Raw genomic sequence first — 25,872 nt, 5'->3', positions numbered from 1 at the left:
AGGTGAAAATGTATTTTCTGACTTTTTCATATAAAATCACAAAATTGAATATTTTTACTTTTAATGTGACACACAATCAATTTTTCTGAGCACATATGAAAGAAATTCTGTCATTCAAATGAAATAAATCCTAAAACCCCAACTAAATACTATATTTAACCCCTTATGCCACTTTAAACTTACATAACAATAACAGTATTTGCTCCATACATTTACGAAAAGGTACCTTATGGAAATAAATCTAATAATACATCACTACAAAATATCAATCATATTACAGTTTATCTTTTATGAATAGAAAATATTAATTTACATTAAACTGCCCCAAATTTAATTAGTTCTTCGTCATAATAATCTTAAAAAAGACCAATAATTTGTATGTAATGAAAAGGTACCTTGTGATTAAGTTACATGATGAGGCATGATGATGATGGAACAGTTAGGATAAACTAATAATATTTTGGGGTTAAGATGGTATAAATCGTCTATTTCTTATCAATAATATATTTCGGTTGCTATTGAAGATAAGCGGCATTGAGGTTCAATGACCTCAGATATTCCATAAGGTAATGCGTCGGGTATTGGCATTTTTCAGCAAACCAATGGCTGATTTACTGCATGCGACCAAACCAAATGAAGATTATTCTAGTTAAGAAAGACTTGACGAGAGTAACTTTGGTATAATAGCAGGCTACTTGGATTTGTGATGTCGGTCTATGTACGGTTATAATATTTGCGAGGCGCCCCAACCAGAACTGAAATTATCAAATTAGTTTTGCAGAATGCTAATACAGTTCTCTACCAAACTTCTTTTCCCGTATTGACTAGTTTTTTTGGGAATTTTCAATCTTTTTTCCATAAGGTACCTTTTCTACTAAACTCTGAGACGACATTACTAGGCTATTAACTAACTTATAACAAAACTAAAAACAGGTAAACAAACGTTACGCATTAAGGTTTCAGATCACACAATAAAAAAAAATTGAGCATTTTTTCACCTCTTTACAAAACATTTCATATCTCCGAAACTAGAAACCCTCATAAGGTACCTTTTCCCGTGGAACGTCACATATGACATAACGGATTGATGCACTAGCAAAGACTACAAAAAGTATGTAGGTAATTAGTGGGCATGCGTCTCCGCACGCGTGGACGTCGGTGTGTCATTTTCCGTCACTCTTCCATGACGACTAGAACTTTTTAAAGAAACTACCAGTCGATTTTTGTTATTTATCACGTTGACCAAAACATCACGAGCGATGCTGGTCATTGACTTTACTCCAAACTTCAAATATGTCAAGAAAAACACGCTTTGAAAAGGGTTAATTTAAAATGGTACAGTATTTCGATGCGCTCCCACGATTCAATTTTATTACGAGTCAATGTATCGAGTTTGGCCATTTTTTGGTCGTAGTTTTTTAAAGTTAATGCGATGATAAAGTTTTTTTACGTTACAATAAATGGGTCCAGTGTAAAGAACGCTCGAAGATATGCTGAGATTGCTAACAGTAATTATAATTTGTCACACACGAAGTATTTTAGATTTATCAACCTATAATAAGGTAGGTAATATAGAAACAAAATTTCGTGATTATCGAAGTCGGTGCGCCCGCGCCCAGACCGTCCGGACTACAGGGACCATCGGATTAGTGAGGCTCCATTTTTGTAGCTGGTAATTATAAGGTTTAAGTATTGTAATCCTATTGGTCCTAAGTTCGGTCGTGAATTTTCAATTAAATGATGACGGATGACGGATGGGAACATCGTTGACATTGAACTTTACTACGAGATACGATCTAGAAATGGTCAGATAAATTTGCTTACATCTAAATATTTCTAGTGTATTCTACCTGATAGGTCATCTCCGGAACAACCAATCATGTGTAAGTGTTATCATGCGTTTATAAATTGCAGTATCTCCAGACTTAGTTTAACGAGAGGCACGCGTGTTGGGCAACGTCGGAACGCGGCGCCAGCGCCAGCGGGCTGGAACATTCACTTTCTTGAAGAGAATCCGCGGCCTGCAAAATGCTCCATATCCATACTAATCGGTAAAATTTAGACGGCTATTTACATCTTGATTGGCCGAATGCATTTTCTTGAGCGCAGTGCAATCGCTTATCAATTGTATGCATCGGGCATTCCTTTGCGAACAGTGATGCGTATCTTTTGTAAAGAGGTTTATAGCGATTTGGAAATGTTTCAGTTAGATGTTTCAGTTGGTTTCGAAACTTGGGTTAATGACTTCGAATCACTTGGAATAAAATACGATCCTGTCGTCTATGTTCCTTAACTAATTTATGACGATCGGTCTGGTCTAGTGAGTAGTGACTAGTGAGCCTGCCTGTGAAGCCGATGGTCCTGGGTCCGAATCCCGGTAAGGGCATTTATTTGTGTGATGAGCACAGATATTTGTTCCTGAGTCATGGGTGTTTTCTATGTCTTTAAGTATTTATATATTATATAATATCGTTGTCTGAGAACCCATAACACAAGCCTCCTTGGGCTTACCAAGGGACAGTCAATCTTTGTACTTAAGAATGTCCTATAATATTTATTTATTTATGGTCTTCAAAGTAATAGTGGATAGGTTATTCCAACAGTGAGCTACCTACGTTTTTGATTTGGTAATGCAACAAAGACCAGACGTTGTTTAATTAGTAATAAAAAAGTAATTTCAGTTGGTTGCTAAATGTATTTTCTTTGTAAATCGTTGCACGTCTTTTGTTTTTAGCGAATTATCCGTTTAGTAAAGAAGAAATTGCAAGTTCTTTGCGTCACGTGGTACCTTCTATGCAATTATTGCAGTTAGAGTCGGATTTCCAGCGCTAACCACAGTTACATGAGTTGTGTCGTAACAAAACCAACGCTAAATTCAAAATGTAAACTGAGTAATCTGAGGAATTTTTCTTAAACGTACATATTTCACGTGTCAAAATGATATTGAAAATGTGTTGGATGCGTGCGCTTGCGCTCTTACCATACCTATGTTTGTGATCATGATCACGGACGGCGCACTCATTACTCTATTCATATTGAATTGGTATTAGATCGGTGTTAAATTTTCGTTTCTGAATACGCAGAAGTAGAACCGGCAAAATGTGAGTTTTCAATTTACAAGACGTAACGAAAGCAGGGGTGTGGATCAGTTATGTAAAGTGATGCGGTGTTCTGAATATCACGAGCTCGCCAGACACTTCAAACTTATAATTTATACTTATGTAAAGACCTAAAGGTTTATTGATATTATAACATTTAACCTATAGCACGTAGAGATCGTAAGGTAAACACAAAAATGTAGCATTTAATAGAGTGAGTAAGTAAGTAGCCAAAAAGACGAGAGACTGGCTGAACTGATACCTTTACCCTACCAGTTCTACATATCCAATTACTCCAATCGGTAAACGTGTGTAACTATGTATGTATTACATAAGCATAATATTGTAGGAACTTGTTGTATACCTAGTTCCTGAATATATCATTTGAAACGCTTTATACCTACACACCATAATTTCTCATTCCTACATTACACAACTTGGCTTTTCATTCATAAAATGCACACAGCATATTTAAAGGAAGAAAGCTAATTAGCTAAACGCGATCACATGCAAATGTATTCCAATTGGTAATATACGTTAGTGTGCCTGTGCCGCAATCATTAATGAAGTTGTCATGATTTTCGCATTTCGTTTAACATTCGTCGGTCATGCTTTAGAATGGAATGGAGTGATAATTGTTTTGCCGGTTGTTTGACATATATTATTTTAAGTTTTAATCTAGCGTGTGTCACGAGAAATAATTGGAAGGTATTAGGGGATGTAGGGCAGACTGTGATGAATTGGATAACGTTGTAAGTACATAGTGCTTAATTGTTTTTCCATCGTATTTTCTCGGAAACGTTCGTATTTGTCATGCTACTTCAGTCAACCTCAGTACTTTTTGTACCGATACTGACTGAAATAGCAAGACACAGGGGCGTATTTACCATAGGGCCAAGGGGGCCATGGCCCGGGGCGGCAGGCCGCAGGGGGGCGGCGAAGCCGCCCCCTTGCGGCTTTTTCTGGGCGCCTTTTATAATCAAACTTAGCTATTTTTTTTATTATATTTTAATTGACATTTAAATTAATAAACAAACGAACGCTTCAAACCCCACCAATTGCTAAAAATATCTACCAACAAGTACCTAAATTAAGCAACATTTTCGTTCAAGAAGTATTAGTACGGCGCAGTGCCGGATTTACCACTAGGCTGAGTAGGCTGAAGCCTATGGCGGCAGATTTTAGGGGGCGGCAAATTTGGGTCATAAAAATATTTTATTAGCTGTTCAGATAGGGTCGACGAGAATTTTGTCGCTCCCCTATTTATTTGTTAAATTTAAATAACAAGCCTTGTCGATTTTGCCGCCCTCTGTCATGTCAAGACCCTTTATATTGAGACAGACAGACGGCCGGACGGACAACAAAGTGATCTTATATGGGTTCCGTTTTTTTCCTTTTGAAGTACGGAACCCTAAAAATTTACCTACTATTTTCTCGAAAAAATTTCGCGCTCGCTACGCTCGCGTTTTCACTTACGTACCTAACATTATTTATGACCCATCTGACTATATACATACGGGCGGTTCTTGTGTCTTCGTGGCATTGAATCTCACTAAATTGTTCCGATCCCATGCCGAAACTCAGTACAGATAGAGTGCTCTCGATATCAGATACAAATACAATACTTCATGACTTTCCAGCACCACAGAATGAGGGATAATGGTACGGCCTGTGTAATACGCATCCCTACTACTGTCGTCTGCATAGCAATGATTATCATTGATATGCAGCAATGACAGCACAGAACCTAGTGCAACGCCAGCGGTAATGTCCACACTATCGGAGCAGCTTCCGTCTACTATACGGCTCATGTGCGTCTACCGGAAAAAAAGCTAGCGATCCATTTGTATAACATAGTCCCTCGAGCAGACTCGATGCCAGACCCGACCGAACTCCTTAGCTATATCCAGCCTGACTGCCATGTCTCACCTTGATTCTCAATGGCCAAAACCCAGCAGTACCCACCGGTCACCGATCAGATCAGGCAAATATAACGAGGTCGCATCGTCATTGAGTGACAAAAACGGCCCATATAAATCTGTATCTAGAATAGTGACATTAGTGACGTCACCTTTCTGCACTCAAAAGAATAAAAAATTATCTACGTTCCACTATCAGCGAAGAGCGCCTGAATAGCTTAGCTCTTCTTAATATAGAAGCTGAGCTGACAAACGTTTTAGATTACGACAGCGTTATTGATGATTTTGTCAACCAATTTGTACATAGGAAAACAATGTAAATGCCTATGTGAGTAAATGTTTAGTTTTTTTTTTTCACACCCCAAAGGTACTTGTTGCAGGTTTTTTTTTCTTAAATAAAATACTTTATCGTCACTGATGAAGGGGGGCGGCAAATCAAAATGGCCCGGGGCGCCAAATTTGTAAATACGCCTCTGGCAAGACACGTTCGTGCGTTTCCGTGAAAATACGATGGAAAATAATTATGCAATACCTACATTCTGTACCATAGATAGACTAAATAGGTAAGTAGATAAAAAGACAGCTCGGAAATTAGTTTGTCTTGATAACTCATTTTCTTCTCACGGATAGATTTTCAGCGGATTTTTACGGTGTACAGACGCGTTAAAAACTACACTGATTTCGACTGATATACAATTATTGAGAAATATTCATTTAAATAAGGGTGATTCATGAGAATCAAGAGACGTGAGCAGGACTAATCCTGCACACTCAGTAACTGATAATTGATCGATCACCGGGCGTATTTAGGTGAAACAACCACACTTTTTCCTATTTTTTAACTTTTTGGTGAGGGCAAATTTAATCCTCTACAATCATGGTCACCCTACAAGACCTAATTAATAAGCATAAAACCTCTTTAATTTTTGATTACGAAGAAAATAAACTATCAAACTTGAGTGAGATACGAGTTTTCATAAGTAACGAGACCGCGATGACAGTGGTGACATTCAATTTGACACAGAATATCGGTAGTTTAGTATTCTAATTTTAGGGTGACCACGCATGTCGTAAATAAATTAATTACTTTTTTTTTCAACTCGACTAGAAAATTAACGTTAAGCGTCTAATACTGATACGAAAGTGTTGCTTATAATTTACGAAATGCGCAGTATTAGTCCTGCTCACGTCTCCTGAATCACCCTGTATATTAAAATAATCCATCCATACTAATCTTATAAATGCGAAAGCACCTCTGTCTATCTATCAGTTTGTTACCTCTCCACGCTTAAACCGCTGACCGCTTTAGATCAAATTTGTCATGGAGATAGTTTGAGGCCCAAGGAAGGACATAGGATAAGTAGTTTTATTTTATCAACCACTAAAATTTAGTTTTATTGTGATAGTATGGATAGTATATAATTACCTACCCCGGGTTTTATCAACTATAATTATAAACATCATCCCACGACGAAGTACGGAACCCTGAAAATCAAGTTGTGCATTTAGGATTATTTTTTCGGATATCTTACATTTTAGATATAATACCATACGTGTCCTGTCCGACTTCTACCTATTATAGAAAATTATCTCAGTGTAGGTTCCCCATATTACAATGTTAACTACTTATCATAAAACCGCACTGACTCTTTATAGTATTATGCTTATAATTTTATTACGTAGGTCGTAGACGTTTTGTTGGCATCGTGGTTACTGGTTAGTACTTATCGTAATTACACTAATGATTTAAAAAGGGTTACTTTCTATTTCTTACGCTTATAATTAAGTATGATCGGTATCTTTATGCGTATTTAAACATTATCTTACTTCTATCTGTGTAAACGCATTTTTAGTCCAAATAAACCATTTAGTGTCTTTTTCTAGAAATGCAATGTTGCAGAAGTGCTTTTCTTTATACAGAGAGCTGAAATTTCAAATTGGAGAAACTTTTGGACTAAATAATCTCTCGTAGTTGAGCCCAAACCTAATGGAAAGGTAATTCAACGAAATAGTGATTTAATTTATGCCAGGTTTTGTTAATTTTTAATTCTGTAAATAGGTACCTATACCTAACCACTACATTGCCTACATTATAAAATACCTAGATATATTTTCAATTTCAACTTCAATCTACATACTGTTTATTACTGTCAAGATGTCAACACATGTCTAGCAGTAAAGTAGATATTACTCTTCGTGATCGTAATCACTGAAGCAGAAAATTAAATAACTATAGGTACACCTAATGTGAAATCGAAACCGACTGACACTCTTCGTTCCTTTCTTATTCTTAGGCATCACTTTTATCAGGATGAAACTAATGGCTATTATGGAACCCATAATAACTTGCCTTGCCTGTTCGCTTAATGGTTATTTCAGGATTGGACCTTTAAGTAAAAAAAAAGAGTTGTCAGTTATCTAGAATATTGAACTGGGTTTAAAGGAAGACTCTGGCGTACACGTTTTAATAGTAGATTGTACAACAAGGGCATAAAGTGACCCATTTTTACCCGAGGCAAAATAGTAGACGAGGGTAAAAATGGACATTTATGCCCTTGTTGTACACTCTGCTTTTCACTTCGATTGCGAGGAAAATAAAATTATATTTTTCACGGCAATTTACACCACGAAATTGTCGTAAAGCGAAAGAACATAATAGATAACCAATTCCCGCCAACTAACTTTTAATTTTTTTTTTTAAATTTCAACATGTGAGCAGAGTTTCAGACGCTTGATTTTCTGCCAAGTCAAACATTTCGGATCATTTTTGAACGATAATCGACTCCTATTTTATGTGATTTACTAAATTTAATGACAGAAAATATGGATTTCTAATAAATTGTAGCAAAAATAAAATAATATAACAAGTTTTGTCATCTACACAATTTTATTGCTCAGTAAAATTGTGCAATATGTTTTAACTGTTTGGCTGTTGAGGCCGATTACCTTAGTCTTAGAAGAAAATTTTACTTTTATGCTCTAGAGCATAAAATGCGATTTTATGTCGTCTACGCACGACATAAAGGTGCACTTTTTGAGCATGAGAAGTGAAAAAATATTTATACGTCGTTTTAACGGCCTCCTAGCCTAGTCGGCAGTGACCCGTGGTAGTGAACTGCTCACGAAGCAGGTCCCAGGTTCGAATCCTGGTAATGGCATTTTTATGTGTGTTTATCAGAATGCAGATGTTAATTACAGTAATAACCATAATCGTTTTAACCTCTTCCCTTAATTGTTTTATGAATGCCCAACCTGTCGCAATTTGTCTGTCTGTCGTTCACATCACATCTAAATCGACGTGCCGATGACTCATTGACAATCTCAAAATAGTGGTGGGTGCATTGTTTCCAGTACACAATAGTACTGCCGACAAACGCTCTTGCATCTATCTGAATATGCGCTAGCACTTATTTTGAGAGCTCTAGAGGATAAAATTGAAGAGCAATGGCTTTTTAAATGCCAAATTTAATGTGGTGGAAGTCATACCGACAACTAGTCTCTGTATTTTAGTCTGCCGATTGACACGCACTTCAGTTGTCTATTTGTGATCTATCTTCTGATTCTAACAATAGTGTTGGCTTCCTTCGTTATTCAATACGGCGTGAAAGTTTATTGTATAAACTATTCCGTTTTACTTTTACTTTAACGAGTTGAATTGTTATGAGTTTGGCAGTTAACTATGGTGTTTAAATATAAACATTTGTACTTAATTACCTACGTTTCAGAATAAACAAGGAGTTATACGCTACTGAAATGAGAGCGAATAGGGTTTTAAATATACATAAGGACTGTATCGTTTATTATGGGTACAACTTTACTTAGCCGTTTTTTTCTGGTATTATATTTTTATTAAAAAAATACACATATAGTTTAATTAGTGCTTTAATAATAAGTAACATTTCGTCCTGGGAGATCACGTAAAGGTCGTAAAGCATATTATGGTTTGGACAATATTTACCTAATCCTCCCGAGTAACTACAACGATTTTGGACAAATACTACAAGAACATTTGCGGTTTGCGAACAAGACAAGATATTACCCAAAAAAAAATCGTACTTTGTAAACAGCAATTACATATGATTCGTAAAGCGAAACATCTGGGCATAGTCTAATCATTTCTTTTAGTTGGAAAAAAAGTTTTGGATCTGTGCATGGTGGCCTTTTAGAGAATATGGCATGTTACTTACGACAACCCCGACTTTGGTAAGTATACAAAATAACCATCATGGAGCGTTTATATCGTACCTGTTCTAGCCATGGTTCAACGCCATGAATGTCCGTTAGGCTTTGGATTTCGGTAGATTCTTTTAGCTGTTTCCCTCATTTCGCTTACGTCAGAAATTGGCAGGAATCCAAAATGTTGCATAAATAGTCGTTTTCATGTAAAGATAAAAATTCACCACATTTATTCTGTGGATGTTCAATTGAGCAATCATGAAAAGGACACTTAGATGGCATATTTTGGCAGCATATTAACCTTTTGTTTCTTTAAATCGTACCAAGGAATCGGTGAAATAGTCTCAAATTAATCTCGATAGGCTTGTCCAAATTATATTTGCTAGACGGTATTAAAATCATCACAAAGTCCCTAAAATAAAATAAATGTAAAACATTCTTATATCAGATATGGCTTAAAAATACCCCCAGATTATATCTTAAGAACATAGTAATACAAAATAATACACACGTCAACAGTTAGACCAGGTTTTATCTGTACCCATAATAAACGATACAGTCCTTACATATTGTTATGTTGTTTTTAAACTAAATTGGTGGTAAACATGTGTCTTTTATGAGTTTTATGAAGTTGTATTATATGTATTCTAATGATTGTATAATATATACTTCACAAAAGTATGAGACCAGTGATCATGATAATGATATGTTTTTTCTTACATATAAACACAGAACAAAAATTCAAACTACTTTAATAGGAACCCATGTTAAAATTGATCAACAGACCCTGGCACTCACCGAAGGTTTAGGTACAGTCGACGTCAAAAATATCTTAACACTTTTGCACCTTACTCTTTTATAATACGGCGAAAAATGTAAACATATCTTTGACGTCAACTGTACGCATAGGCACTAAACATTTATTCTAACTACATATTTATACTACATTTTATGGGAAAAAAAATTAAGTACTTATAGGTATCTGCAGTTTCAGAAATGTTCAAAGCCTCATAAGAAAGGTCCAAAGAAGCATTAGGCAAAGAAACCGTCTAATCTAAGCTAACGGCACCGACTTTGACAGAACAAAGATTGAAAGTTTTATTATAAACATCATATTTATAGCAAATTTACATATTATTATATTATACACCTAGCTATAGCAAAGCATGTTATTGCAAAGTTCGTGCAAAGTTAGCTTGGCCAGATTCTAACCTAATTAATTTCCGATATTGACAAATTGTAATAGGAAAAAACCACTCGCCATTCGTAAATTCATAGTGACAAAGTGACAATTTATCTACTCATGAAATACTAGCAGCATTTTGATTGCCAACTCGATAGATGTCACTAAGTGAAAGTTGAAATTAACGCCATCTGTCACAATATGTGGAACTATAAGGTATAATCGACGGCGACGTTAATTTTAAGCGGGCTTTGAAGACATGTATGAAGTTAACATTCTATGCTTTCTTGTTCTATGGAAAAAGCAGGGAGTAATAAATTTAGGAGATTGACAACTTCTATATAACGCCGCGTGCCCCATCATAGTAGGCGATAAGTAATTAAATTTTTTGCGTTTTAGCATTGTGGGTATGGAAAATGTCACATGACTGCTATTTATAACTTGCCTAGGCGATCGCTTACACGTACGTGCAGTAAAGTTTACATTTACGCAAAAGGCTTAAATGTCTGAAATCTCATAATAGTTTTGAATTTCGCACCTATTTCTACTGACGAATAGGTTAGCCATTCTTATAGATGCACCTACTCGTAGTTGCGAAAAGTTCCAAAAAGTTCTCAAATTTCTCGGAAATTTCAGCGAAACTTCACAAGGAAACAAACCAAACTTTCATTTTGGAAATGGAAAATTTCGATTCCTATAAAAAATATGAAAGATCCCGAATTTTTTCTAAGTTGCAATTTTAGAGACTTTCCGACGGCATTTCAGCTCCATACTATACCTATATTGTATAGTACATAAAACAATGTCGAGGAACGCGGCATTATATGGAAGTAAATACTCTTGATTAATATAAGTACTACATAAAAAGCAACAAAAAAATAGCTTACTGTCTCATGGAGCCCCATCGCCGATGCGGCAAGTTCTCCTGGTGGCTACGGACAAAACACAGTGTAAGCGAACAAGCGGTGCACCAAAAGGAATCACACGAAAACACGCCAAGTTTTGCAATACCATCTTTACTACAAGGGCACACGGGGCCCGTGCCCAGGGCCCCCATCCTCAGGGCGCCCCGAAAGGCAGACAGTGATTACCCATAATAAATAGAAGATCATAGTAGAAAAATGCTAGTTTAATTCGCTTTTATTACTTTCCAAAAGGGCCCCAAAATCTTATGCGTCCACAAGGGCCCCAGCATAAGGGGCCCACTGATTACCAGTCCACCGGACGATATCCGCCTGTCAGTCAAACGCAAAAGGTGACAGTTCCGAACAACTGACAGGCTGATATCGTCAGGCGAACTGGTAATCTGTGGGCCCCTTAAGACGACCTTGACGGTCGGTAAGTTTTGATATTAGTGGAAAATCTGTTTTCCGCAAACATTTATTGTAAAGACCCGCCTGTTGCTTTGCTATCATCTCTATTGCACTCGTATAATTATGTTGCTGTCAAGCTCGCACAGTGACATTGGCAACCGGCATCATGGGCGAGATAGTAATATAATTATGCGCGTGCAATAGAGATAGCAACAGGCTCTGCTTTAGAAGTGTAGTTTAAGAAAGAATCGTGCCTCCAGTTCGACAGCTGAACTATTACTATAACTATAGATGTCGTTAATACTGAATTTTGAGAACCAAAGTTGACGTATGATGTCCGGGGTTGTACAGCGCCATCTACAGCTGTCAAATTTGAGGCACGAAGTTTTTTAGACTTTGCACCTCTTCTACTGTTAACAATTCTTTGATTTTTAGAGTATTTAATCCCGGGGATAAATAGAATCCATGGAGCTATTTGGAACCAAAGTAAAGAAAAGTATAAGAACCCAGGACAGTGAAAATGAAATGTTTGTGTTCTATATTAGATTAATATGTGTCCCATGCTTTAGAAATAAAGTAGGTAACCTATGAAATTCACACCCACAAAACACATCTCATGGCAGTTTTCGTGAACTCCGGCGATAATAAATTAAATAGGTACTTAAAACAAAAGAGCAACATAAAAACCAGAAGAAATAAAAACAAGCAAATTATATGTGAAAAGCCCAATTAGTCGCTTCCCATAAGGACGCTTTGACAGGTTATTCGTATAAAGATATACAAGCAAATCTCGTCCTTATGGTAAGCGACAAAATGGCACCTTTGACTAGACTTCAACACATATACTTAGTCGTACATAACTAGCATGTTTTAGCCAGTGCCGTCTTTACCATAAGGGCCCAAGGCTTAATGGGCCCCGAAGGACAGACAGTAACAGTAACTATATTTGATTACTCATAATAGATCATAGTAGAAAAATGTTAGTTTAATTCGCTTTCTTTTACTTTTCAATAGGGCCCCAAATTTATGTGCCCAAGGGTCCTAGCATAGTTTAAAACTGCCCTATGGTTTTAGCAGTACCTAATTTAAGCGATTTCTTTTATAACGCTAATGGTAGAAGAAGAACTTAATTTTTTTATGTTATTATTTAATGCAAGTCAAAATTACAAATGCTAATTATAATGAAAGTGCATCCTACCTGACGCATGTTCTAAGCATTTCGCGTGAATAGGAAGGCCAAGTATTTAGCAGCGGCACACTGAACCATTTATAAACTTTATAATATCTTTGTAATGAAGTTCACAGTTCCGATAATTGTTGATTGACTTATGTCGTTAGTGCTGAAAGGCTGAAGAAAGTTATTGACTGACCTCGGCTGCGTCCGCCGGAGACTCGTCCGCGTCCAAGAGTGCCGGTTCAGGTTGCCGGGGCTGCGGTTGCCGTTTTCTAGTCTGTGGAAACGAAAAAATAATGAGTATGAAGGTTTTTCTCAGCTTAAGCACATAATATAGATAACTATAGTCTGTCGAGCCATTTCCGTCAGTATAAAACAGCGGCAAATTTAAACCTGTAGGCGCGAGGGGTTATTGTCCCATAGAAAATTTAAATTTCGCGCCTTTTTCTACTGACTAATTTGTTTGACCGGCTATACGTCCAGAATGGGGCTGGTTGGTCGAAGTATATTACAGATGGTGCGGCGCTAGCAAAGGTTTTACCTGTCAAAATATCATGTTCATGTATAATTTCATGGACATTTCAATTTTTGGAAGTGGAAAGATCTTCATACACAAATATGAGACGTTTCCGAAATTTTCCCTTGTAGAAATTTCGTAATCATGGAAACTATTATAGAGGCACAAATATATCTAAAACCAAGACTACGGGTTAGTGTCTCTCTGGTGTTGGGACACCTGCAACACAGGTTGCAAGTGAGATGCCGGCTTTTAAGATGGGAGTACGCTCTTTTCTTGAAGGTTGCTTTGGTTCGGAAATACTTACACTACATTTTATGTCTCTTCAGTCTCTTCTACTACATATTAACTCTTTGTATACCTCTGTTAAAGAAAATAGTCAGCGTTTGACTTCTATTTTATTATTTCTACCTCTACAAGAGAAGCATTTTTCTTCTATTTATAAGTAGCCACTGAAAGAGTTATTAACGTTTATATATAGCTAATCTTACTCAATAGGTACTTGAAATTAACCGCTAAACTACTCAACTTCCGAGGTTTCGATTACAACTCTAATAAGACATGAATTTTGATTTAATGTTTACGGCGGGTATATTGACCTAGCAATATGCATCATAAGATCATAACTATCATTCATAAAGGTATGTTTATAACTTTTATAAGCTAGCTTTATGATGAGGAAATGTGGATTATCTAAACAGCGTTTGATGTGTAAATAAGTCAGGCAAATGTATTTTAAACTAAATCGCATCGCAATTGAGTATTTAGACGTGTTATGCTTTGATCTCTGCAGAAATAGAATTATCGACTTAACTTTACAAACTTTACTATTTATTTTGTCTTAAAGGTAAATTAATTTGAATGTATAAAGTACCTAGTACTTAGACAATATAAGGTTTTACCGTAGGTATTGGTTTGAAAATGTTTTATCACTTTTATCTCGATTATATTTAAACTCAAATTTACCAATATCCATTAAAAGCAGTATTTGCTAAATAATCTTGTACTCATGTCTAAAGCTATGTGGATTAACACATCACTAAGTAAACAAATTGTTGAAAGAGATAGCATGTCGAACGAATCGATTGACACACCTAGAAAGAGTTCAAGACAAGGCTAAAGGTATTATTACATTAGTTTACGTTCTACTATAAGCTTGACATTGTACCTTTGATACGTAAGTATTAGATGAAACAATCGTAGTTGGTATCGACCGGCGCTAAAAATAAGTCGCGGTGGACATAATCTATCAAACGTATACGATAATAGCTATGTCGTTTTGCTGCTAACACAGTTAGCTGACCAATGGGAGACCGTAGAGACCGACTATAGTCTTTGCTATAAGCACAGAATAAGAGTAGTAGTAAGAGTAACAACACTGTAGTGTCGTCCCTTTCAAACAAATTTATATAAGAAAACGGGACGACACTACAGTGTTGCCACTTTTTAATTTCTACTCTTTTTTGCCATGCTGTACTACCGTACAGAAAGGACACTTCCTACAAAACGGAAGTTTGACAGTGATTCAGGGTCGAATCATGATATCCCCTTCTAACTTATGGCACTATCCCTTTCGGCTATTTAGGGTTGTCAAAATTCAAGTAATTATCTTATCTGTGGTCGTGCACGCAAAGGGACGACAAGTTGTGTCGACCCTAATAATTGCTCGGAGTAATGTTGAGCCGAACGGAGCCGAGTTTGCCCGAAGTCAGGAGTGTCTCCCCTATGCTATAAGGTTTAGAATTGTCATTAACAGTGTGAATGATATGGATTGAACTGTCACCCGCGGTATTTCCGGGCCGATACGACTTTAAACCTGCAATGAAAGATCTTACTCCCATCTTAAAGGCCGGCAACGCACTTACAACCACTCTGTTGCAGGTGTCCATAGGTGACGGTAATTGCTTACCATCAGGCGATTCGTCTGCTCGTTTGCCTCCTATATAACATGACTACAAACGTGATTTTTTTGCGTAATGGTACGGAACCCTTCGTGCGCGAGTATGGTACAGTCAGCAGCAGTAGTTGCTAAGCGGGCGAGGTGTTCAAAATGATCTTGACGCGACTTTATTGTTAAGAGAATAAGAGCGCGTCAATGTAATTCTGAACACCTCGCCCGCTTAGCAACTTCTGTTGCTGACTGTACGTTAAGTACTATGCAAAGCTGTCGTCATCGCATCATCAATAAGATCATTATTGTATAATAATATTGATGAATGGTACGTGTATGTCGTTGTTTTATATTGACGAATGGTACGTGTATGTCGTTGTTTTATATTGACGAATGGTACGTGTATGTCGTTGTTTTATATTGACGAATGGTACGTGTATGTCGTTGTTTTACATTGACGAATGGTACGTGTATGTCGTTGTTTACTAACGTTTACGTTGTAATTTATGTTGTGTATGTAATAAAACAACAACAGGAACATTCCACGGGCTGTCCCGTACAAAAACATTTTATTTCCTGTGTTGCGACTTTTTTTTCGGCGTTTAAAGCATGCGATTATTTTTCTGTCCATTTTTTGACCATTTGTCATAGAAAAGGATACCTACTCTTATAAATATGTACCTGCAAATTTTCAGAAAATCGTGTTCGTACTATGGAATGCTCCAACAACTGAAATACTGAATGATTAAGGTTTAAATGCGCATTCAAAAATATACATTCCTTCTAATCATTTTAGAACGTCGTTTTATAATGAGAACTAAACTTGTATGGCGGCGGTTTATGTGGGGTAATTTATTCAGCAAAAATAATACAGTATAATGAGTAACTTTATAGGTTCGTGTAACTCTTAAACCCGATGTCTAGCAATCCTATGAATACTAGATATCCAGGTCTGAAGTTAAACAAGGTAAACACTAAAGTTAAATAGGAGCAGTCACGACACTTTGTTTTGGGCAACATGGCGTAAACACAAAAACGTGACACCAACTCGTGATGTTGTAAATGTGGTTCTGCTCGTAAATACAAGTAACCAACAGTAACGTTTATAGTTTACTATCTAAAGTCCTTATGTCAAGGCAACAAGGGCTAAGAATAGTCAGTAAATAATTGTTAGGACAAACATGACATGCATGACCTAGTCTTGGACGTATCTCACACTACAAAACTGGTATATACCTGACATAGGTACAAGGTTGGTTCACGTTCTAATAGATTTTATAATTTACTTTTTAGGTTGCGTATGACTTGTGACTCTTTAGGGCATAGTATACCTTAGGGGAACGGAAAAAATAAACTTAGGGCATACCGTGTCTTAGCATTATAGTTAGGTACATTATATAGTAGCAGAAATATGTGAGTACTTTTATATGCACTTTCGTACCCGACCCTGCATTAAATCGAATTCTGTGTGACCAAACTCGTTCCAGGTCAGCACCCCTCCGACATAATTGTAAATTATGCCCTTTAGCTCATCGCGCATTGCGTTGAGTTCTGTCTCCTGCCCGGCTTTTAAATAATTATAATATACCACGATACTAACGCGTTGGCGGGAACATCGGCGTCGGCCTCGCCGTAGCACTCGAAGTTTTCCACGTCAGAGATGGAGTTGCCTGGGCTGGAGTCCGCCGTCGGCTCCGACTGGCCTGCTTCCGACCCGTTCTGGAAAACGACAAATAATCTGGTTAGTTATCGATTATAATTCATGGAAGGCTCTCGGCAAGAGCATTTTATAACATGACTTGGGATGTTTGCTCATACAGTGTTAGAGCTACCTATTAGGCTGGGTGGTGGGAAGGTAGCCTGGAGAAATTCCAGGATCCGTCCTCGACCAGACTTAATATGTACTACATACTCCTATCCTATAGAGTTTTCGCTCCAGTGAGATTAGCTGATCTGGGGTGAGAGAGCTTATTGGATCAAGTAAGGGTTTATTGCTGGTTCGCTAAACCTGGCATACTTATCTGAGAGGGTTCCAGCAAGAAACTCAGCTAGGCTCGACGACTGTCGGAGTGAATGTACCTTAGATGTTATCCGCCCTTCTAGAGAGCTGTTATCTATCAGTTTAACTGAATGCCAAGTTTTTCGAGGCTAGGCCCTCTAACTGAATTTAACAACGTCGGTAACCTCGACAGCTAATAGATAGTGCACGTCAATCCACACAAACTGCACTTAGAGATAAGTCGTCGGAATGACTTTATCATTTAGTATTTCAAGAACTAAGGCCCTGTGCTAAACTGGAACCATCGGTTCAATTTTAGTAGATGAATAATCGAGACTTCTACGAATACACCGAAAGGGATCATTCTGAAACGCTGGATATCACCTAGTATATGTTGAGTTGAGACTGGTATCAAACAGCTGTTTTTGCAAGCCATACCTACTCTGGTGTACTGATGTGCCGTCGCAAAATTGCGCAATCTTCTTAAATTTTTGTATGGGAACCTTTTTCTAAAATTGACCACTTCCAAAATGAAAGTTTCCTTTGTTTCTAGTGGAATTTTCCTGATTTAACCGCTTTTTGGAAACTTTCCGCAACTTGCACATTTGTACTCTGGTGGAACGCACCTTTGGCCGTAGCAAAAGTGACCCTCCTACATGAAAGTGAAAGAGGTCAATTTTTTACAGCTAAACTAAAAAAAATCAGTACCGACCTGTAGTTTCCTGGGCAGGTTTCCTGGCGAGCGTGGCGACTTGGTGCGCTGCGTCACGCTTGGCGCCATCATGGCCGTCGGCACCTTCAGTTCTGGAATCAAGCGTAAGTCCAATTATAGCGTATTTTTATTTTTACAAATACAAATACAAATGCGTTTATTTCATTACTTTTTACATAAGTTCTTAGGTTATTTAGGTTAGGTTATTTTTGTCTTCCTATATTACCCTAGCAGCCAATCTTGACCTTTCAGCAATATGGGACTCTTCAACCAAATTTATTTTTTTGCCAGGGACTTTTAATTGTTTAGAAGTTAACACCTAGGTTGAATAAAGGTTTTTTTTTTAATTCGCAGACTACTTCAGGTGCTCCGAGCCGAGTAGGGACCACCTGTTGAGAACAAGGTAAGGATTTGTCTGGTTTCGCTAATATCTCTATTATTTTGTACAAATCCAGGGTGGGAAACATGCCCTAATTGCGCCAGAGTCCGCTACTTAAACAATATATGATTTTCGTTAATTTCTCCACTCATATTTATTATTTTAAGTATGCTGCGAAAGTAAATACTTAGTTTACCGATTTGTCATCTTATTGTAACTATGCGACAACAATCGAGTAATCAATTAATTGAAAACAAGGCCGTGAAATGGGAGATTAAGCCATTAACAGTCATGTAATGGTACCTACTTCATGAGTCAGCCTAGGCATTATTATTAATTAATGACGGAGATTAGTGATAATAGTGATACTTTCTTTAACAATCAAATAAGCGTCCGATAAGCATGTAGTATTATTCTTAGGTTCAAATAATTAGGTACTTTTTTGCTAAAGTAGGACTTTTGGCACTACTCATTTATATTGTTCACTTGACTTCGTTTTTTTTTATAGGATAGATAACGTGTTCATATATTTAAAAAACCTAACATTTTATCTCATTGGAGTAAGGTTTACGTACGGCTAGTTAATTATATCGTTGATGGTTTAGAATTTAGATGGTTAGTCTGTAAGCTTGAATTCCAGTACAGCTTGTATCGTGACCAGACATCGTGACTGCACAATTCGCCAGAGGTCGTTACTGGCGTGCCATTCATAACGTTTCCAGCTTCCTTAACTATGTATATACCTATGACAATTAACCATGCACCAGTATAAGTTTGATCTCCGATAACGTATACTTGCTATCAATATTTGGGGTCAAGTTATATTGGAAATAATTGCGGACGCAGGTAGGGTCGGCGGCAGGTCAGTATTAAATAAATTTGTGAAGTATACAGTACAAAGCCCACCATATAAAGTAAATTGCAGCAGCTGACAGTATAACATCAACAGCCTCGCGAGGACCAGGACTCCTTGCCACCAGACCTCCAGCAGCCTGAGGGCCTCCAACACATCTCCCCGAAGCACTAGAGCCACTGATAATCTTAGCTTCTGGATATCTGGCATTTGTTGCGTCAATATCTTAATAATATACGTCTAATTTTGGCTTTTGTAGTTCTAGTTGCAACGCAGAGTTTTACTGTAGGTATTCGACAGCAAATAAAACACTGTTAATCTTAGCATCTGGATATCTGGCATTTTTGCATCAATCTAAATTATATCAATCAAATATTGGCATTTTCTTCATTTAGAATTTCTAGTTTCCCGCAGAGTGAACTTGTAGTGAGTAGGTAGCCACAAATTCTCTTAATTTCTGGATATACCTATATTAATTTCTAAGTAAATTCATTTATAGCTTCATTCTAAATATTGATAAGTACTTTAACTTTGGAATTTTCTTTATGTGGGTTTACAACACCACAAATACTGATAATCTTAACTTCTGAACATCATGCATCAGCCACTTGTAGCTTCTTTGGAAAGATTGGTTAAAAACTGCTTTACTCTCTGTTGTTTTGCTTTCTTTACTCTCTGCACAAAATAACGTTATAATAAATGCACAATGGTAATTTATACCAAAAAATATTCCTATTAAGTTGCAGTTATTTTGCATGTAAGTGCACAAAAACGGTTTCATATAAATTTCACTTCACATTTCAAGTGGATGCGGGTATTATAACTATAAAACGGAGTACCTACGTACCTACTTTCAAATGCGAATGTGAATTTTTAAATAATTTCCACAAATGTGGGTGTAATCTAGCATATTACATTGATTATTGTTTCCTGTTTATGCAAATGTGACAAGAAACATGTTAATAGTTCTAGCGGTACACGTGTACCGTTGCTCAATATAATATAAACTGCTTCTAACTCCCATATATCTTGCAAATAATTGACATACTTACGAATAGTTATTTATTTAGAGGTCGAATCCGTCAGAAAACGGAAAGTCAAAACTGTTTATAACTTGAATCTGCGACGGCACTATTGATAAGTAATAAATAATGATTAAATAACTCAATAATCTCTCGTCCTTTTTAATATTGGCTCTACTTGTAAAGATACTAATAATGTTTTTGATGGATTTTTCTAATAACAACATAGCAAGATTTGTATTAAATTGACTCGCACTCAGCGATCGCGTCTGAAATCTCTTATTTTAACACTCTTGCTTTGCAGTGAGTTATAACTTTTTCTCGTTTAATGTTAACTAGTACCTACTTATTTTGATATGAAAGTGTAAACTGTGGTTTCTCCTTAGGTGATTTTAATAGCCGGTTGAATTTCACTATTCAATAAACATTTTCATATCACACTTGTATTTATGATATCGAAACCTAATAACGTCTCAGCCTGCAATTTGTTAATCATATAGGTATCATTAACTTCGATATTAATTGTCATAGCCCGGCTTATATTACACCTATGTAATCAATCACGTACACAAAATCTTTCACGCTACCTGCCCAGGGTGCGTAGCCAACATGCCAATCATTTAGGTACGCTCCGTAGCACAGAAAATAGTGCTCCGTAGTGAACGAAACGCAACTGTCAGTGTCACTGTCGCACTAATATGGAAGAGTGATTTAGCAACACAAAGCGTTTCGTTATCATAGCGCAAACGATTGTCACCTTGGCTAGGCACCCAGCTATCTCGAAATATTTAATTGCACACAGTTGCATGCAAAGAGAACTGAGAGCAGATCCATTGATACGTGAACGGTGTGGTACCTTGTCACATTCACGCTTCACTGGTTCTGATAGCAATCTGATATGTTGCGAACTCGGTATAGCTATTAGTAAATAGACAAGACACGCAAGTGAAAATGCCGACAAACATATCGAGGCTAGTAGATTATAAGGTTTGACAAGGTCTTTTTTCTTGATTATACTCTATCCTTATAATGGACTCCTACTGTAAAAATTGTATGGCTACGTTTTGAACGAATTTATTCATATTTAATGTGTCCATGCAATTTTGTAGCTCGCTGTACATATTTTAGTTGAAGAGTTGAATCTCTTTACAAGTATGCAGTAATATTTTCTGCTTCTGTCCACGACTTCGTCTGCGTATGCCAAATCCTTAAGGTGACAATCGTACAACGACAAAAGCCAAATAAGATTGTCAGTTTTGGTATGCCCCTAGAAGGAGAATATATCTTGTATGTAGGTATAAATATGTATTTTATCAAACTTCATGTAAAAGCTACCGATTTTTGTGAAAAGTACTCGTATCTAAATTCACATTCACCTATGTAAAAAAATATGTAAGTAAAAAAGTCTCAAGTAGGTATATGTTTTTCTAAAAAGAAATTCTTATATACGTCAACGTGCAGTGCTGTTATCATCGTCCAGGAATGTCAAGATCAGTTGTGTAAACTTTCAGAACACACATCTACACTACAATAAATAATAAGTAGGTATCTCATAAACATCATTCAATGAAATCTGAGTGAAACGTCTTCTTTGTCACTTGTAATATTTCATAATTACTTTCGTATTTTAAATACATAGTTATTTAGGAAGGATATGTAGTTTAAGAACACCATGTTTCTTAAGACGTAGTTTCACGATAGGTATAACTGGTAAACTCATCAAATTACTATTTGAAGTAGATTCCAATATCATGACTTCATCACCACTGTTACGACTTTTATTCATTTATTTTAAATATGAATCTCAACTTTTTCTTATTCCGCACTATCCGAAGACGTTAATTAAAGGCTGTACATAAACGACACAGCCGGTGCCTTCATTTTTTTAAATCCCGTTTTAAAGGCAAAGGACCGGACTAGCCGACGGCCGGCTCAAACTGGCCATGCACCGCTTCACCAGTTCTAGTTTCTTTATGCAACTTACTTAGGTATTATATCTAACGATCGCATTTACCGCTTGCTGCATTTATTGTTAAACTTATCGCAAGCGGCCTCAAAACGAGAAAGTTATGATAATCAAAGTATAGGCAAAGTTAAAAAGCTGCCACGGGAAACTAAATCTTATTTCAACGTGACAATGGCTAATATGTCGTAAAGAACGGTAAACATAATGTCACGACAATCAAGTAAACGGACAGTGTTCCGTTTCCAATAAGAATGTATTTTCCAATGGCATTCTTATAACGCGTCAAAACACTTATGTGCGGACGGTTATGTCCGTGTGACATGATTGTTCTTTCTAACGGGTTATTTTATTAAGCTTTGACAGAAAATAGCGTTAGATATAGTCTACTATACGTTAAGTAGGTTTTTCCATCATCCTTTATCTTAGCGCGGGAAAAATGTAGGTACGTCACCGTACGACGATTCAGTACGTCGCCGTACGACGTTTCAGTACGTCGCCGAATTGAGTCTGCCAGACAGATCGGACGGATAGATGTGACGAATACATAACTACAAAAAGCACATACGACGGTTTTTTTACTTGATACTATAATATCGGTTTGATCTCCGATATCGTATCGGATACTGTATAAACTAGTTGCTTATTTCATTTTATACTAGGTACCTACTAATATATATAATTAAGTAACTCTGTCTGTCTATACCTCTTCATGCTTAAACCGCTGAATTTGGATGAAATTTGGTATGGAGATAGTTTGAGGCCCCAGAAAGGACATAGGATATTTTTCATCATCATCATGACGAAGTCGCGGGCAGAAGCTATTTTACAATAAGTCGCCAGGAAGGAAATTAAAAGAAATAAAGAAATTGAGCAAATTAGTGCTAGGAAATGATTATTTTGCTGCACACGATCTGGTTGTGTAACTTCATTCCAACAAACCGGTAAAAGCAGGAAAATTGTCATTTCCCTGCTCATGATTTTCTGATTACTTTATGTGCTTTATCCAACTAAATATAGACGTAGATGTAAGTTCCTAGTTAAGGGGCCCACAGATTACCATCAGTTCGCGGGACGATACCTTCAGCCTGTCAGTTGTTCGGAGCTGTAAAATTTTGCGTTTAACTGACAGGCCGATATCGTCCGGCGGACTGGTAATCTGTGGGCCCCTTTAGTGTTCAGATATATAGGTGGTCAAGCAAATCTTGTCAGTAGAAAAAGGCGCGAAATTCAAATATTCTATGGGACGATAACCCTTCGCGCCTACATTTTTTAAATTTGTCGCCTTTTTCTACTGACAAGATTTGCTTGACCATATATATCTACTCAACACCTAAGTATATCGCATTATAGCAAACAAATATTTTCTGTCAGGTCTAAAAAGATATCGCAAATCCAATCAAAATATTTAAATTTTACCACATAAAATGTATTGCATATAAATCAGTTATGTGCAATGTCGTTAGAATGTACAAAAAAATCCATGACCCTCCTCCAGCATGCCGGTTCGGTTAAAGTTTCTCTGGCAAGTCGCGTTTAGCCAACAGGCCGCATAGCCAACATGCCAATCGCTTACGCTCCGTAGCGATCGAAACGCAACTGTCACTGTCGCACTAATATGGAAGAGTGATAGAGAGATATAAAGCGTTTCGCTGTCGTAGCGATAGCGATTGTCACCTTGGCTAGGCCAGCAGTACTACTATTGAGAAATGCGATATTGACCAAATAGAGCAAAGCGAGAACACACGCCATTCTTGTTACAAAGATTTTATCTAATTGTTTAAGTACTTGATTTCCATTTGAAATATTTATTTTATTTTTATTAACATGTGAATTTTAAATTATTACAGTTTTGTAATCAATTTATATTGTGTAATGGACAGTGTATGATTAATACTAAATAAAAATCTATCTATCTATACTAAAGTTGATAATTACTTAATTTTCTTGGTTTACAACTAAACTAATTTCATATACAGATTTATATGCACCCAAAACATAAATGTGAAAAATATGCCAAGTTCTCTAAGACGCAAAAAGTAGTGGTAGCTAAAACGCGCGTAGTTTAGCACTAACTAATTACTGTGACCCCTGACAATAAAATGTGACGTCCCACGGTCAAAGGTACCTTATGGCGGGTATGGAGTTATGCATACCCCAGTAATCTACAATAAATAAGCTATCGATAACACAAAAGATCAACCTTCTAGGTTGCGTAGTTACAGAGATATGATTTTTTGAAAATAATGTTGTGAAATTAGCAACTTTACGATAGAGAAGTTTTAAGTTTAGCCGCCTAAAAAACGATGTTCCTGAAGTAAGTTACATAGTTGACTACAAATAATAATACCTTATATATGTGAGATTAAAAAAATATTGCGACTTGTTCTGTAATGCAAATAGAAACTTTTGATATCGACTGATTTATGTGTATACTAGTCAATCTCTTGAAAATAAAGTTTTATTTCATTTTCACGATTGATTGCAATGAGCTCTCAAGATTTAAATTTTATCTATTAGAAAACGACACTGACAGACAGTTTAAGCAAAAAACAATACCGATTTAGAGGTGAAAATGTATTTTCTGACTTTTTCATATAAAATCACAAAATTGAATATTTTTACTTTTAATGTCAATCAATCAATTTTTCTGAGCACATATGAAAGAAATTCTGTCATTCAAATGAAATAAATCCGAAAACCCCAACTAAATACTATATTTAACCCCTTATGCCACTTTAAACTTACATAACAATAACAGTATTTGCTCCATACATTTACGAAAAGGTACCTTATGGAAATAAATCTAATAATACATCACTACAAAATATCAATCATATTACAGTTTATCTTTTATGAATAGAAAATATTAATTTACATTAAACTGCCCCAAATTGAATTAGTTCTTCGTCATAATAATCTTAAAAAAGACCAATAATTTGTATGTAATGAAAAGGTACCTTGTGATTAAGTTACATGATGAGGCATGATGATGATGGAACAGTTAGGATAAACTAATAATATTTTGGGGTTAAGATGGTATAAATCGTCTATTTCTTATCAATAATATATTTCGGTTGCTATTGAAGATAAGCGGCATTGAGGTTCAATGACCTCAGATATTCCATAAGGTAATTCGTCGGGTATTGGCATTTTTCAGCAAACCAATGGCTGATTTACTGCATGCGACCAAACCAAATGAAGATTATTCTAGTTAAGAAAGACTTGACGAGAGTAACTTTGGTATAATAGCAGGCTACTTGGATTTGTAATGTCGGTCGATGTACGGTTATAATATTTGCGAGGCGCCCCAACCAGAACTGAAATTATCAAATTAGTTTTGCAGAATGCTAATACAGTTCTCTACCAAACTTCTTTTCCCGTATTGACTAGTTTTTTTGGGAATTTTCAATCTTTTTTCCATAAGGTACCTTTTCTACTAAACTCTGAGACGACATTACTAGGCTTATAACTAACTTATAACAAAAATAAAAACAGGTAAACAAACGTTACGCATTAAGGTTTCAGATCACACAATAAAAAAAAATTGAACATTTTTTCACCTCTTTACAAAACATTTCATATCTCCGAAACTAGAAACCCTCATAAGGTACCTTTTTCCGTGGAACGTCACAAATAAACACAGACAATTGTCAATATTTAATTGCTCATT

At 36.4% G+C, this 25,872-nt stretch overlaps 1 protein-coding gene across 4 annotated transcripts in view; it reads right to left on the bottom strand.

The window, feature by feature from the left end:
• Positions 1-25,872, bottom strand: part of LOC134795587 (rab11 family-interacting protein 4) — a 135,052-nt gene that overhangs the window by 70,060 nt on the left and 39,120 nt on the right. For 3 of the 4 annotated variants that reach the window (XR_010144827.1, XM_063767482.1, XM_063767480.1), the window contains exons 3-6: positions 17,983-18,074; positions 16,872-16,990; positions 13,060-13,140; positions 11,264-11,308 (exon numbers count right to left, since the gene is read on the bottom strand). Coding sequence is in view for 3 of the 4 variants with exons in the window: in XM_063767482.1 (XP_063623552.1) it covers positions 11,264-11,308; positions 13,060-13,140; positions 16,872-16,990; positions 17,983-18,054 (317 nt within the window). In the remaining variant the exon portion in view is untranslated. The remainder of the gene's footprint in view (positions 1-11,263; positions 11,309-13,059; positions 13,141-16,871; positions 16,991-17,982; positions 18,075-25,872) is intronic. The other variant, XM_063767481.1, reaches the window with a different exon arrangement.

The sequence above is a fragment of the Cydia splendana genome, chromosome 12 (assembly GCF_910591565.1).
Source record: "Cydia splendana chromosome 12, ilCydSple1.2, whole genome shotgun sequence".
NCBI lineage: Eukaryota > Metazoa > Arthropoda > Insecta > Lepidoptera > Tortricidae > Cydia > Cydia splendana.
This window is presented reverse-complemented; position numbering and strand designations above follow the sequence as displayed.